Source organism: Dreissena polymorpha, chromosome 12 (genome assembly GCF_020536995.1).
Source record: "Dreissena polymorpha isolate Duluth1 chromosome 12, UMN_Dpol_1.0, whole genome shotgun sequence".
In the NCBI taxonomy this organism is placed as follows: domain Eukaryota; kingdom Metazoa; phylum Mollusca; class Bivalvia; order Myida; family Dreissenidae; genus Dreissena; species Dreissena polymorpha.
In genome coordinates this window covers 54,513,288-54,528,976 of record NC_068366.1, presented here as the reverse complement: position 1 = coordinate 54,528,976, position 15,689 = coordinate 54,513,288, and the positions used below count along the sequence as shown (strand labels likewise).

Genomic DNA, 15,689 nt, shown 5'->3' with positions numbered 1-15,689 from the left:
TGGGTATTTTGAGCGTATTTGGGTAAATCGTGCTGCCCGTTAAAAAGCCTAGATAAAAACTATTTCCACAAAATCTTCACGCACTATTTTTTTACCTGTTTGTCTCACCTAAAATCACGCACTATTTTTTTACCTGTTTGTCTTAGGTGAGCGACCTAGGACCTTTACCCCCTCTGGTCCTTTTTAAAGTATAACAAGCATAAGAAAGCTGATGAGATAATGATATTTTGGGAAAAATGAGAATTGTTACAATTGAAAATTAACCCTCTTCCACTCAGAAGCAAGTTAATGAAAATTAACCCTTTTAGCAAAGTTTAAAGAATTGGTTTAAACAAAAGTCTTTAATTTATGTAATTTTCTTATGGACTAAAAATGCTTCAAGGTGCATATATTAGTGGTAAAGGGCTTAACTCAATTGTTCTGTCCAGGAAAAGAAGGAGGAGACTGGTCCTGGTGATGGAAAACAGAGCGAGTCAGAACTTGTTGCCAAGGACGACAATGTTGACAAGTCTGCAGCAGACAACACTGATGACAGACAGCAGACGGATGAGCAGGAGGAGGAGGAAGAAGAGAAGGAACGAAAGCCACACAACCTTGATATGGATCAGGTAAGCAAATACATCTGGATGCTTTGAAAATTTTGTCAAGGGAAGTTGTCACAACCTTAATGTATTATTTAAAAATAATAATTCCAGGGATGGCAACAAAAAGCAAAATTTGGAATTCCAATATGAATTCATTGAAGTATTTCATATTTTGACAAATGTTGTCATGCTATGCGCTGAAAAGCTTATTTAAGGGAATTTATATATGCATTGTAAGCTTGATAATATACTGCTGTTGACACTATTTGATTAACAGTAAGAGCAAACTGATTTCAATGCCTCAAAAGGGTGATAGGTCAAGTTTGACACTTTTCCTGCATACTAAGGTGGACTACGACGATGACCAAGTTGATCCGTATCACGGGAAGCAGGAGGAGCAGCAAGCACCTGATGATCTGGATCTGCCTGATGACCTTAACCTTGACGATGCTGAGGACCAGGAAGGGAAGGACGAGGAGTCTGCTGTGGATGATGGCACTGGTGAGTTTGTATTAACATGAGAGACATATACATAAATTTGTATAAGGGGTATTCCACTACGACCCGATTACCCACGATTTGTCCCTATTTCCAATATTTTGAGGTCTGGGACATTCGTAGCTCAATTGGCGAAGGTCCTGACTCATTGATAGCAAGTCGTGGGCTGGTTATAAGTGATTCCTGCAACTCGTGAGCTCCCGAAACATCGAAGCCAGATTTAAAACGTGTTTAAAATTTGGCCAGGACCTCCAAGACTGAAGATTTCAAGACCAAGATTCTTGCGATTTAGATCAATATCAATAGATATTCCGCTAAGCCATCTGACCCTAGTTTTTTGTATGTGCTAACAGACATAGTGTTTTCATCCACGTCGAAAAAAAATTCGGATGGGATATAGTAATTGGTCCCGTCCGTCTTTGTCCAGAGCATAACTCCAAATCTTTTCAACGGATTTACTTTAAACTTAGAATATATACAGATGGCAACTAGGAGAAGTGCAGTGACCAAGAACCATAACTCTATCTACAGTAATTACTCAATGTTTTTGGACACTTTAAGTTTTCGGACACCCCCTTTTTTAGCAAAAATAATTATTTTTGTGACTCTTAATTTTCAGACACACGAGTTTTCGTCCATAATTAATGTCTCTAAGTTTTCGGACAGTACCTTTTTACAGCCCTATTTTAACAAATTTCGGTCCTGTTTTCGATATCTTATGACACTTCGATCATGGGGTTTTACAACCAGATTAACATCATAAAACATGGCAGGTGCATGCCTAAGGGCAACGGACCATTACATTTGCTTTATTGGGTAAATAACCTTGTAAACTGGTATTAAACAATGGTTTCACCCCATAGCTTAAGCGTTATGACCAGGGGTAGTGCCAATTAAAAGTTCAATTATCTACCACAATGGTACTACCCTTTCTCAGTAAAATAACTGTGACAAATAACAAACGCTTCACCGTGTGATACACCCTATTGCAAGTTTTATGAACAATGGAAGGTGTTCGACAACAACTATCGGAAATGAACAAAGAATTCATTGCTTTTCTTTTTGCGTTAATTACAGGTTCATACTAGCGAGTATCGGTACATCACATGCTCATCTTTGAACTCGTTGGTCAAAGTACAACCTTGAAGTAACTTTCTTTCAAATTAATTAAGCATTTAAAATTATTTAAAATGGAGTGCAAACATATCTAACTGTAATTTATACTATACGGCATGGTATTTTACAAGCATGTGCTATAACCGGTAGTCGTTGATACAATTGACGCTATTTTCGGACACTTAAATTTTCGACTAAGTTTTCGGACACCTGTATTTTGTGAATATTTTGAGTATCTAAGTTTTCGGACACGAACAAAAATAATTATTTTTAAGTGTCCGAAAACATAGAGTAATTATGGTACCTTAGTTTTTGAATTATCTCCCCTTTTATATTACTTTAAAGTAAATTTTTGTCCAGAGCACAACTCTAAATCTACTAAAGGGATTTACTTGAAACTTGAAACATAAACAGATGGCAACTACGAGAAGTGCAGTGACCAAGAACTATAACTCTAGCTATCTTATTTTTTGAATTATCTCACCTTTTATATAATTTTAAAGTAAATTTTTGTCCGGAGCATAACTCTAAATCTACTGAAGGGATTTACTTGAAACTTAAAATATAAACAGATTGCAAGTAGGAGAAGTGCAGTGACTAAGAACCATAACTCTATCTACCTTAGTTTTTTAATTATCTCCCCTTTTATATAATTTCAAAGTCAATTTTTGTCTGGAGCATAACTCAAAATCTACTAAAGGGATTTACTTGAAACTTGAAATATAAACAGATGACAAGTAGGAGAAGTGCAGTGACTAAGAACCATAACTATCTACCTTAGTGTTTGAATTATCTCCCTTTATTTAATTTCAAAGTAATTTTTTGTCCGGAGCATAATTCTATGGCAACTGGGAGAATTGCAGTGAACATGAACCATAACTCTTTCAGCCATAGTTTTTTTAATTATCTCTCTTTATTTTTTTTACAAATATTATTCTACTCTCTAAAACTAATGTTGTCATACAAGCAAACACATTTTGGCGGGGATTTGGCACTACTGTGACAAGCTCTTCTTTTCTTCTTTTTGGGAATGGGACCAAGTCCATTTGGATAGGGAAAACTCAAGTTGTTTGGACTTAAATTGAGAAATAAGTGTTGTAGTTTTTTGGCTAACAAATGTTTAAAAATAGAGAATAAAAGAGATTTCACTATTATAATAACAAAGTTTCAATTAGAGCTTGATGCGAGATGAACTAAGTGTTAAGAATTATTATTTTTTAGAACCTTCAGTTGGGAATTTCACGGTCCCATATGGGAAACATGTATACTCTTTACCATTTTGGAATGGGTCCTTCTACATGCCCCACAAAAAAAACCCACTGTAATATGAAACCTATTTTTGGTATTACAGGTTGACTTGTTTATTTGCTTTGCTGTCAAAGATATTATTTGAAGCCTATGTAGTTAAGCTTGATTGAATTGAAAGCCTTTGGTTGGTATAAAGAGACACTTTAGTTTGTATTGAGGGAAGAACCTGTTCTTAGTGCCTATGTGTAAATAGATTTGCTTATGTCAGTCTGTCGGTTGGAAGGTCAGTTGGTTAATAATTTTCAGTTCTTTTATTTCCAGCAAAGTTTATTTGTTTTTCACTCAATTTAATGAACATTTTTTTGTGCGGGAGGTGGGGGGGGGAATGCATGAAATCTATGTCAACTGAATAATTAGCATCAATACCACACGCATTGTTGAGTTCTGTGTGAAAGTTGTCTTTGAGCTGTTTTGCTCTGTATTTCTTTCAACACTCTTCATAAATGTAGCCATGTTCTGGGAACACTTGGCATAATGCGTGTGAGTAAAGTGTCATCCAAGACTGCACACTTGGCATAATGCATGTGAGTAAAGTGTCATCCCAGACTGCACACTTGGCATAATGCGTGTGAGTAAAGTGTCATCCCAGACTGCACACTTGGCATAATGCGTGTGAGTAAAGTGTCATCCCAGACTGCACACTTGGCATAATGCGTGTGAGTAAAGTGTTATCCCAGACTGCACAGGCTTATCTGGTACAACACTTCAAGCACTTGAATTTAGCCCAGTTTTCCCAGAACAAGGCTCAGATATCTCCTACTTGCTTCATATTATCCCCGGCCATAGGCGGAGGGATATTGTTTTGGCGTTGTCCATCTGTCTGGCACTTATTTGTCCGGAGCCATGTCTTAGAAGTGTTTTGGCCGATTTCATTGAAACTTAGTGTGAGTATATATATGGATATGAGGATGATGCAAGCCAAATGGCATTGTACACCATCTGTTAATAACAGAGTTATGGCCCTTTGTATCTTAAAAAATGCTTTTTTAGTGTCAAATATAACACTTTTGTGTCCAGAAGCATATTGGCGGGGGATATCAATTCAACGAATTTGCTTGTTACAGGTAAAGATGAGGAAGAGACACAGCCCCCACCAGCTGAGGGGCTGGAAGACAATGTAGAGCAAGAGAAGAGGGAGGAGACACCTGGTGATCTGGAACAGAAACAGGTTAGTTTTTTTGGATGAATTGAATGAATAAATTAACTATTTTGTTAAGGCTGTCATGTTAGCGCAGTGTTCGGTGCATACGCTTCTCACTTAGTGGACCAGGGTTTGATCTCCAAGCCTGTAAGCATGTGAGTTTGGTTGGTGGTCACCATTCCAAACAGATGAGATTTCCTCTGGGTTTTCTGGCTTTGCCCCCGAACTAACCAATACCACACTAAAATTGCAAATCTTCCAATAACAACTAAATAATATGAATTGCAGCTATAATTCAACATTTGAACCACAGTCCAGGTCCTAAAATAATGCAGCCTCAGGCGCGGAAATTAGCTTAAATAAATAGGTTTAAACTAAACTAACATCAGTAGGCAACTTAGTAAAATAATGCCCATGCAGTAATTGTAGCAACAATGAAGAAGTTAACATATCAAAATGTTTTCTGTTGAGTTTATATGAATACGATTGACCAATGAAAACGTGAGGCATACTTGCAACCTTGTGTCCAGGATGAAGACAGACCAGAGGGTGAGGAGGCTGACAACCCAACAGATGAACAGACAGACACAGACCCCAACAGAAACGAAGAGGAGGGCAAAGAGGAGCCAGGATTTACACCTCAGGTACACTTTCATTTTAGTTTTAAAGTATTGACGTAAGTTTTATTGCAAAAAATTTGAGGCTTCTATTTAAAAACTCTTAGGTTAATTTCCTGGCTAGAATCAATTCTTTTACGCTGAATTTTCCGGGGTATGGAAAAACGCATTTTAAACCTCCACCTGTTAGCATTGAACTAATGACCTTCTGCTAGCAAGACAGACACCATTAATTACAATTTCATGATAGTTTTTGGCTGAGAAATGGATACACGGCTGTATCAGGTAAAGACAGACACCATTAACCCTTTGCATGCTGGGAAATTTGTCGTCTGCTAAAATGTTGTCTGCTGAATTTCTAAAATAAACATTTTCTTAGATTTTTTTCAAAGAATATTATCAGAATAGCATACAGTTTCCAAAGGCCTTCAAAATTCGGTTCCCGCACTGAAAGGGTTAATTACAATTTCATGATAGTTGTTGGCTGAGAAATGGATACACGACTGTGTCAGGTAAAAAAACATTTTTGTCCCCTACCGGTGAAATCGGAGGGGACTTATGGTTTGCACTCCATCTGTCTGTCTGTCTGTCTGTCTGTCTGTCTGTCTGTCTGTCTGTCTGTCTGTCTGTCTGTCTGTCTGTCTGTCTGTCTGTCTGTCTGTCAGTCCGTCACACTTTTCTGGATTCTGGGATAACTTTTAAAGTTCTTAATATTTTATCATGAAACTTGAAACATGGATAGATGCCAATATGGAGATTATGCACGTTATTTCATTTTGTTCCTACGTCAAAAATTCTGGTTGCTATGGCAACAAATATAAAATAATGGAATTTTTTTTTTACTGACAATGGTGGAGTTTCACCGGTAAGGGCCCATATTGCTTGGCAATCTCTTGTTAATTATATAACTTACATAGTACTTACAAAATGATACTGTCATCTTTATTGTTTTGTTAATACTGGCAAGCAGATATTTATTTGAACACAGGATAAGCCAACCATAACAGATGAAAACCAAGATGCAGATGAGCAGGAGGAAGCAGACGACACTAGCCAGGCTGTGGAGCATTATGGGAAGACGTCACATGACTCCAGTGACAATGTGGAACAGAGTGAGACAGCTCAGGATAATGCGGGTGAAAAATCAGATATGGACAATCAGGAGGTAATATTGAGTGAGATGTAATATTGTAAAAGGGCTTATATTGAATGAGTAATGATATTAAGTGAGAGGTAATACAGTGTGAGAAGTAATACAGTGTGAGAGGTAATACAGTGTGTGGGGTAATACTGTGTGAGAGGTAATACAGTGTGAGAGGTAATACAGTGTGAGAGGTAATACAGTGTGAGAAGTAATACAGTGTGAGAGGTAATACTGTGTGAGAGGTAATACAGTGTGAGAGGTAATACAGTGTGAGAGGTAATACTGTGTCAGAGGTAATACAGTGTGAGAGGTAATACTGTGTTAGAGGTAATACAGTGTGAGAGGTAATACTGTGTGAGAGGTAATACTGTATGAGAGGTAATAATGTGTGAGAGGTAATACTGTATTAGAGTAATAATGTGTGACAGGTCATATTGTGTTAAAGGTAAAGTTTTGTTACAGGTTATACTGTGTAGGAAAACAACTGTATGTTATAATTCATGAGAGGTAATATTTTGTGAGAGGTATTACTGTGTGAGGGATGATAATATATTAGAGGTAATATTGTGTGAGGGATGATAATATATGAGAAGTAATATTGTGTGAGAATTATGACTGCGTGAGGGATGATAATATATGAGAGGTAATATTGTGTGAGAAGTATTACTGTGTGAGGGATGATAATATATGAGAGGTAATATTGTGTGAGGGCTAACACTGTGTGATGGATGATAATGTATGAGGGGTGATAATGTATGAGAGGTAATATTGTGTGAGGGGTGATAATGTATGAGAGGTAATATAGTGTGAGGGATGATAATGTATGAGAGGTAATATGGTGTGAGTGATGATAATGTATGAGAGGTAATATTGTGTGAGGGGTGATACTGTATGAGAGGTAATATTGTGTGAGGGATGATACTGTATGAGAGGTAATATTGTGTGAGGGATGATAATGTATGAGAGGTAATATTGTGTGAGGGATGATAATGTATGAGAGGTAATATTGTGTGAGGGATGATAATGTATGAGTGGTGATATTGTGTGAGGGATGATAATGTATGAGAGGTAATATTGTGTGAGGGGTGATAATGTATGAGAGGTAATATTGTGTGAGGGGTGATAATGTATGAGAGGTAATATAGTGTGAGGGATGATAATGTATGAGAGGTAATATTGTGTGAGTGATGATAATGTATGAGAGGCAATATTGTGTGAGGGGTGATAATGTATGAGTGGTAATATTGTGTGAAGGATGATACTGTATGAGAGGTAATATTGTGTGAGGGATGACAATGTATGAGAGGTAATATTGTGTGAAGGTTGATACTGTATGAGAGGTAATATTGTGTGAGGGATGACAATGTATGAGAGGTAATATTGTGTGAGGGATGATAATGTATGAGAGGTAATATTGTGTGAGGGATGATAATGTATAAGAGGTAATATTGTGTGAGGGATGATAATGTATGAGTGGTAATATTGTGTGAGGGATGATAATTTATGAGAGGTAATATTGTGTGAGGGATGATAATGTATGAGAGGTAATATTGTGTGAGGGATGGTAATGTATGAGAGGTAATATTGCGTGAGGGATGATAATGTATGAGTGGTAATATTTTGTTAGGGATGATAACTTATGAGAGGTAATATTGTGTGAGGGATGATAATGTATGAGAGGTAATATTGTGTGAGGGATGATAATGTATGAGAGGTAATATTGTGTGAAGGGTTATAATGTATGAGAGGTAATATTGTGTGAGGGATGATAATGTATGAGAGGTAATATTGTGTGAAGGGTTATAATGTATGAGAGGTAATGCAGTATGAGGGGTGATATTATCTGAAAGGTAATAGCGTGTGAAGGGTAATGTTGTTTGAGAGTGATTATTGTGAGAGATAAAAAAAGTTGGATAATGTTGTGTGAAGGATCATATTGTGTGAGAAATAAAACTGTCATACTCAGAGCTAATAGTGAATAGAGGAAATACTATGTGAGAAGAATACTGTATTGGCGGTAACACTTCATGGATGGCTATACTTTATAAGACTTAGTGAGAAAAATAGTACTATGCATCCATTTAAAATTTAAAAAATGGGGAAAGGTTTGTATTATGTTTTTAGTAATATTTGACAAATCAAGTAATATGTGTCTTATCATGATAGTTAATGCCATTTTATTTACATTGCTCTAGACAACTGGTCAAGGTCAGGCCAGTACTGACACCTCTGAAGGTCACCAAGGTCATATGTCACAAAGGTCACAAGACACTGGGTCAGAAGGCAAGAGGAAAAAGGTAGGGGTCACTGCTCCCTGAACAGCTTAGTGTGAAATGTCATTAATTGTAAAGTGTGATGCTGTTTAAATGCTATTATTTATACACTAGGTACAATAGTTTTACACTCAGCACTAAGAATAGACCAAAATAAATATCTTTATTTTAAATTGTTGTTATTAACAGAATTAAAGCACATGGAATAGGTTTGTGACTTTAAAGAAAGTCTTATGTTCAGCTAAAATTGCGAGATATTTCAAATATTCTACTGAAGGTTCTGCCTTGATTAGCATCGAGTTTTTGAATGTTTAAATATCGTGAAAATTACAGTATAATTTGAAGATTAAGCAACAATCCTTAAAAATATGTCACACAACTAAGCAATAATCGTTAAAAATATGTCACACAACTAAGCAACAATCCTTAAAAATATGTCACACAACTTAGCAACAGTCCTTAAAAATATGTCACACAACTAAACAACATTCCTTAAAAATATGTCACACAACTAAACAGCAATCCTTAAAAATATGTCACACAACTCGTGGTTAAGGTTGCTCACATGCAAAATAATTGCTCATGTAAATCCTTGGTTTTGTCAAATCTTTCATCAGACTGAACGGCAACCTGGAAAAGCTGACAGCAACAGGTCGCTGGGAACCGATGAGCAGAAGTACAAGAGGCTAAAAACCACTGATTCTACACAAACAGATGATAAAAAACATGATCAAGAACAGGTAATAAGCTGGTTTATGTATAATTAGATAAATAATTGTGAATAAAGAGGAAAAGTGTTTAATTTGGGGAGTTTCTATTATTAATTGCTATCTTTAAATATTTATTGTAAAGGTAGGGACTATGGTTAGAAGCCTTTACGGAATGTTCCATACTTTATCACAAAACTCCAATATAACAAACATATCTTTTTTATACTGCTGACAGAGCAATCAAACAATGGAATTTACAGTTCAAAAGTTTGCTACATACCAATATGTTTGCCAAATACTAACAGAAACTAAAGAACAGTTCAACAGTCCATTTATTAAGAAACCCATTTCTCACACACATTATGAGTTTCACTTTAAAATTAACAAATTCACACACGTTTCATTACCATGGCAACAGGACACAAACGCGGACCAGGGAGCAGACATGTTTGAGCATGTGAAGGACTCAGATTCCCACCACGATGCCCAGACCCTTGACACAGCCACTGCAGAACAGCAGCGGGAACAGGGGCAGATAACTCAGGAACAGGAGGAGGCCGAGTCAGACGTAGATGAAGATTTAGAGATGCAGAAAGAGGAATCAGAAGACATTGTGAGAGGAGCATAATTATGTGTTGTTGTCGTGCTATTTTTAGCTCGACTATTATATATGAAATATATATAGTGGAGCTATCCTACTCACGTCGGCGTAAGCGTGCAAATGTTAAAGTTTGCGTACTACCCCAAATATTTCTTATGTCCTTTGACATATTGCTTTTATATTTTGCATACTTCTTTACCAACATGATCCCAATCTATAAACAAGAGCAGACAACTGTATCAAGCATTTTGACAGAATTATTGCCCCTTTTATACTTAGAATATGCATATTATTGATAAATCTATGTTAAAGTTTGCGTACCACCCCAATTATTTCCTATGTCCTTTGACATATTGCTTTTGTATTTTGCATACTTCTTTACCAACATGACCCCAATCTATAAGCATGAGCAGATAACTGTATCAAGAATTTTGACAGAATTATTGCCCCTTTTATACTTAAAAATATGAATTGATAAATCTATGTTAAAGTTTGCGTACCACCTCAATTATTTCCCATGTCCTTTGACATATTGCTTTTATATTTTGCATACTTCTTGACCAACATTACCCCAATCTATAAACAAGAGCAGACAATTGTATCAAGCATTTTGACATATTTATGGCCCATTTTATACTTAGATAATTGAACATTTTGCTCTAATTGCCATAACTTCTTTATGTATGATCACATTTGATTCATACTTTGACAAAACAACACTTACCTGACATACCACTCCACCTAAACCATCCCCCATGCCCCACCCCAGAATCCCCCCCCCCCCCCCCAAAAAAAAATAAATTGTTTTTTCCCTTATTTTTGAAAGATCATCTATTAAATGACCTCACACCCACATTATACCCCCCCCCCCTCTCCATGATGGCTTACGTTATTATGTTATATCGTCAAGTACTCGAATAGTCGAGCGCGCTGTCCTCTGACAGCTCTTGTTGTATTTTATATTCTATAGGACATTTATATTTTTTGTTGTTAATGTTTTAATCTGACAAAACGTTTTGAATACAAAATCCTTTACTAGTATGTCGGTAGGTTATTTTTAGAATTCATAATTTCAGCTGTACGTATTGGGGGAAAGTTTATGTTTTGCAGACACCACATATTCCTGTATGTAATAAATAAAAAATATTTCATTTTTATATTAAAACGGTAACTAATTATAAAAACGTTTTAACAGGATGAAAAACTTGACACCATTTCGTCCACAAAATTGAAAAGCAAACAGAAACATGATGAAGGCAATACTGATGCTTCTGAAGACGAGGGTGATATGGAAATTCAGAATGATCATCGCCATGAGATACCGGGTGAGGTCGTTTCCACGTCAACTGTTGCTAGGGGCATGGAGTCCACCATTCACACTGCTATGGAGTTCCTTAGCTTTGATACGGATGTAAGAGTTGCTTGGTTTTGCTTGATTGTAGAGTGTTATTTTACAATTGTTTGGTTTATTACCTCATTCCTGGTTTAGTTTTGACACATCGGATTATATTTATTCAGCAATACACTTTCATTCTGTAGGTATGTATCATTTTTTAATCAACAATTATCATTAACTGCAAATACAATTCTACCATACAATATCATCATCTAGATTATGTGGAAGAGACATCAAATAGTGTGATATATGTAATAGTCTATTTTAAGTAAATTGACAAATGTCGGCCACCTTATGTGAAATCTGGGCCCTATTGCATGTGGTGAAAGTACTAGGGACAACTCTTTCTGCTTTTATTGAATTTTTCTTGAAAGGAGGTCTTTTTTAAAACAAAAATCCATTTGAGGCAGAAAGTATTGTGCCTGTTTAGCCTGTGCATACTGCACAGGCTCATCTTGAACGCCATGCCAAAGGCCACATATTGCCAATAGCTCATATATTTCATTCTGTGACTGCAGACGTATGACCTGGAGAGTCTGAGATTACAGCTGGAGACAGAGCTTGGGTCCTGGAGTCAGTCCAACCTGCCTGTCAACACTGACTTGGTGAGTTAAGTATTGGGTACCTAGCAATTTTTGGCCCAAAATTCATGTATTTAAATTTAAACACCATATATTTCCCGGTTTAGTAGCAGTTTCTTCTATCATACATAAAGAATTGCAGTATCAATTTCTTTTATTGTTACAAACATTATCATCCTGTGTATCAACTGGTGTATAATACAGAGCGTTATAAACACTGACATACATTGTCAAAAAATTTGTAACTCAAAAGTATTTTTGCATTTTAAAAATGTTTGGAAAAAAGTTGATATAATCTGTTACAAATTATTTTGAGTTTTAAATAATCACCATTGTGAAGATTGAGATATTATAGAAGGCAACTTTGTAGAGCAAATTACGCTTTGTGTTACACATGCAGTGATATAATTTGTCTGTAGTTTTAATATCATAAATACGTTACCTGTTATCTCTAGCTTACCCCTTTCCAAGGGAGTTATTTCATCCGGAAAATATTCAAGCGCTTGGAATCGTCCACCTCTATAAGAATCCAAATCAGGTTAAACATAGTACAATGAAACCTAACAGGAAATCAAGAACCACAACCCATCTTTCCTTTCCGGATAAAACCATGTGCACGCCTATTTTAGGCTCAGAACTTATGTGTTCTTTTAACTGTGTTTTTGGCGGAGTTTAAAAGGATAAAGTTTATTTATCTTTTATTTGTATCATTCGGTTTATATTTCTATACTTTTTGTTGCAGTAATTGTCATATTTCTGCTTTTGCTGGGTTTCTTTGTTTGCATCGTCGCTCATGTACATGACATCATGAGCACATGAACCACGAGGAATTCGTGCCTATTCCCCAATAAGTAATTGAGGTCAATTGGACAGCGTTCTTTGTGTTTACATTTTGTGGTTTAACTTTTTATTTGAATTTATAATCATTAATTTGTCTTTTGTAGGTTCTTTCTGTTTCTTTTATTTCAGAATGAACTTACAGGATAGAGGTTCTTGTGGTCATATCAAAGCAAGGTGGGATTCCCACGATACTTGCTTGGCATGTACCGGTTGCACATTTAATATCAAATGTGCGGTTTGCGATTTGTGGGCTTACAACGTATGGACAAAAGCAGGTCGCCGGAGGACGTCGATCAGCCGCAAACGCAACGAACCTCCATCCGACGTTGATTACCCGGTGACTCCACTGGTCAAGGATGACCAGCGGTTTTGTCAGTCACTGGGTACCGGGCAAGATGGTGTTGTTGTCAGTCGATTGTCATCAGATCTTATGACTCACACCATGCATACCGGCGACATTGATCATGGAACGACTGGATCAATGTCAGACCACATGGCAGCCGCCATTCTACGGTCTTTGTCCGGTGACGTAACCGGTCATAATATGACCGGCCGGTCACCGGTCCGGTCCGGTCACCGGTCATGTCACCGGTCCGGTCCGGTCATGTCTCCGGTCCGGTCACCGGTCCGGTCATTGATCACCGGTCCGGTCCGGTCACCGGTCCGGTCCGGTCAACAGTCATCAGTTGGGCCTGCCACCGATAACACCAATCGCCGGTCAAGAAGAACTCGGTCTTCATCATCGGCGTATTCTTCTACATCCGATTCGTCGTCGAATACATCGTCTTCATCAAGGAGTGGACATCGGACACGCTCTTCTTCGTCGAGCAGTTATCATCGTCGCGGCGCTCATAAGCGATCACGTCGTCACTCACGGAGACGGTATTCCAAAAAATCTCGATCTCATCGCAGCCGATCCACATCTCGACAGCGCAGCCGATCCAGATCTCGACATTGCAGGAAACGAGGACGTCGGCAACGTTCACGTAGACAGCATCGGACTTACCATACGTATAGTCGTTCACCATCGTGTTCCATTATGGAATCGCATGTTTCCATGCCAAATGTGTCGGTTCCAACGTTGACTGCACGTATAGTCGTTCACCATCGTGTTCCATTATGGAATCGCATGTTTCCATGCCAAATGTGTCGGTTCCAACGTTGACTGCCACACGTATTGCATCTTCAGGAGCTCATCTCACTACTACGGCGTCAGTGTCAACACCACGGGTATCATCTACAGTATCTAGTCGTGTACCCCCTACAGCTACCCTGTCGAATCCTGATACACTATGGATACAGAATTCGGCGGGACATTTTGTACCGGTCAATGCTGATAATTTACCTTCTTCCGGTTTACATTATCAGTTTACTGACGTCGGGGATGATCATTCGCTGTTACCAGACAATTACAATCCGGTACAAGATATTCTCACTTCTGTTCCTGCTGATTCTATACAAACCGCTGGTGTTGTAGAGAGTGAGGCTGATTCAGATGCAGAATTTAATGTTGAGACGGATCAATATTTAGCTCCGATTGGTCAGATCTATGAACTGATGTTTCGTACTCTTGGTGAAGATTACTGTCCAAGACCTGCTGAACTGTCTTCAAATGCGACGATTTCTGTGACAGAACAACTTTTTCGTACATTTGATCCCAACAGGGTTATTAAGTCGACGGCTCGTCCTGACCCACGACTTCCCATTGGTTCTACTGTTCTATCTGTTCTTCAATCATTGGAATCAGCTAATAAGACTATTCCAAAACGAGGAGAAACATGGAAAATTCCTAAGGAACTAGCTGATCCAAAACACCAGGAAGGTAGTAAAAGTTACAAACCTCCTGTACCACATGCAACATCTGGGTTGGATTTTTCAAAACTTCCGGTTCCAGATCCGGACATAAGCAAGCTATCTCTTGTAATGCCAAGTGGTTCCAATTCAGTGTCTGTTCCGTTTTCAATGTTGGAAACTTGGGAAATGAGGGAACGTAGATCATTAGGTTTGACTAACCAAATTGACTTCATGCTAGCGACAATTTTACAAATGGTGTGTGATTGGTCGGAATCTGTTCCGGAGGAACTCCGTGATTTGTTAATTCATCTCTCACGGACCACACTGGCCTTATCTCACACTTCTGCTTCTTCAATGTCCGAGATGCGAAGGATTCGTAGAGATCTTATCCTTACTTCTTTACCTAAAGATTTTCTGTTGGAACCTGGTATGAACTCGCTCAGAACAGCTCCTCTCACATCAGGGTTTCTTTTTGGTGGAAGGATACAAGAAGCAATCACAGCTGACAAGGATGACCAACTTCATGCTTCTTTAGCTAGAAACAACTCTGGACAACGCCAAGGGGTCTTTAAGCATCCTGCTTCTAGGCCACCAGCAGTTCCAGCATTCAAGACGGCTAAGAGAAATAACCTTTTCTCTAAAAAGCCTTCTTTTAATCCACGGTCAGGTCCTAATAGGCAGTCTTCCTATAACAGACCTTCTTTGTCACACAAGTCTTCTAATAAAGATTCTGGGAAAAAGGGCAAACCCAAGCCGGGACAGAGGAATTTCAAACCTTCTACCGGCAGGGGCGCACCTCCTGCTTATCAGCCCTAGGTCCCTTCCCTTTCTACCGCCACAACCTCCGATGCCGGAAATACCAGTCGGGGCCAGACTTTTCCACTTCTCAAATCGATGGCTTCAAATTACTTCAGACGCATGGGTTCATTCTCTTGTGACAAAAGGCCTGACTTTTCAATTCGAAAAAAGGCCTCCACTTTCTCTTGTCCCTATAGAGCTGGTATCTCGGCATCCACATATTCCAGAGTCCATTCTCGGGCTCTTGGAAAAACAGGCGGTAGAAAGGGTTGAAGATCCTTATTCTCC

General features: G+C 38.1%; 1 protein-coding gene across 1 annotated transcript in view; it reads left to right on the top strand.

Moving 5' to 3' along the window:
- The window catches only part of LOC127852622 (midasin-like), a 115,475-nt gene that overhangs the window by 82,889 nt on the left and 16,897 nt on the right, over nt 1-15,689 (top strand). Inside the window, exons 37-46 of the mRNA XM_052386574.1 lie at nt 429-608; nt 932-1,085; nt 4,571-4,674; nt 5,178-5,291; nt 6,253-6,429; nt 8,604-8,705; nt 9,299-9,421; nt 9,810-10,004; nt 11,188-11,403; nt 11,907-11,993. Coding sequence (XP_052242534.1) covers nt 429-608; nt 932-1,085; nt 4,571-4,674; nt 5,178-5,291; nt 6,253-6,429; nt 8,604-8,705; nt 9,299-9,421; nt 9,810-10,004; nt 11,188-11,403; nt 11,907-11,993 — 1,452 coding nt within the window. The remainder of the gene's footprint in view (nt 1-428; nt 609-931; nt 1,086-4,570; nt 4,675-5,177; nt 5,292-6,252; nt 6,430-8,603; nt 8,706-9,298; nt 9,422-9,809; nt 10,005-11,187; nt 11,404-11,906; nt 11,994-15,689) is intronic.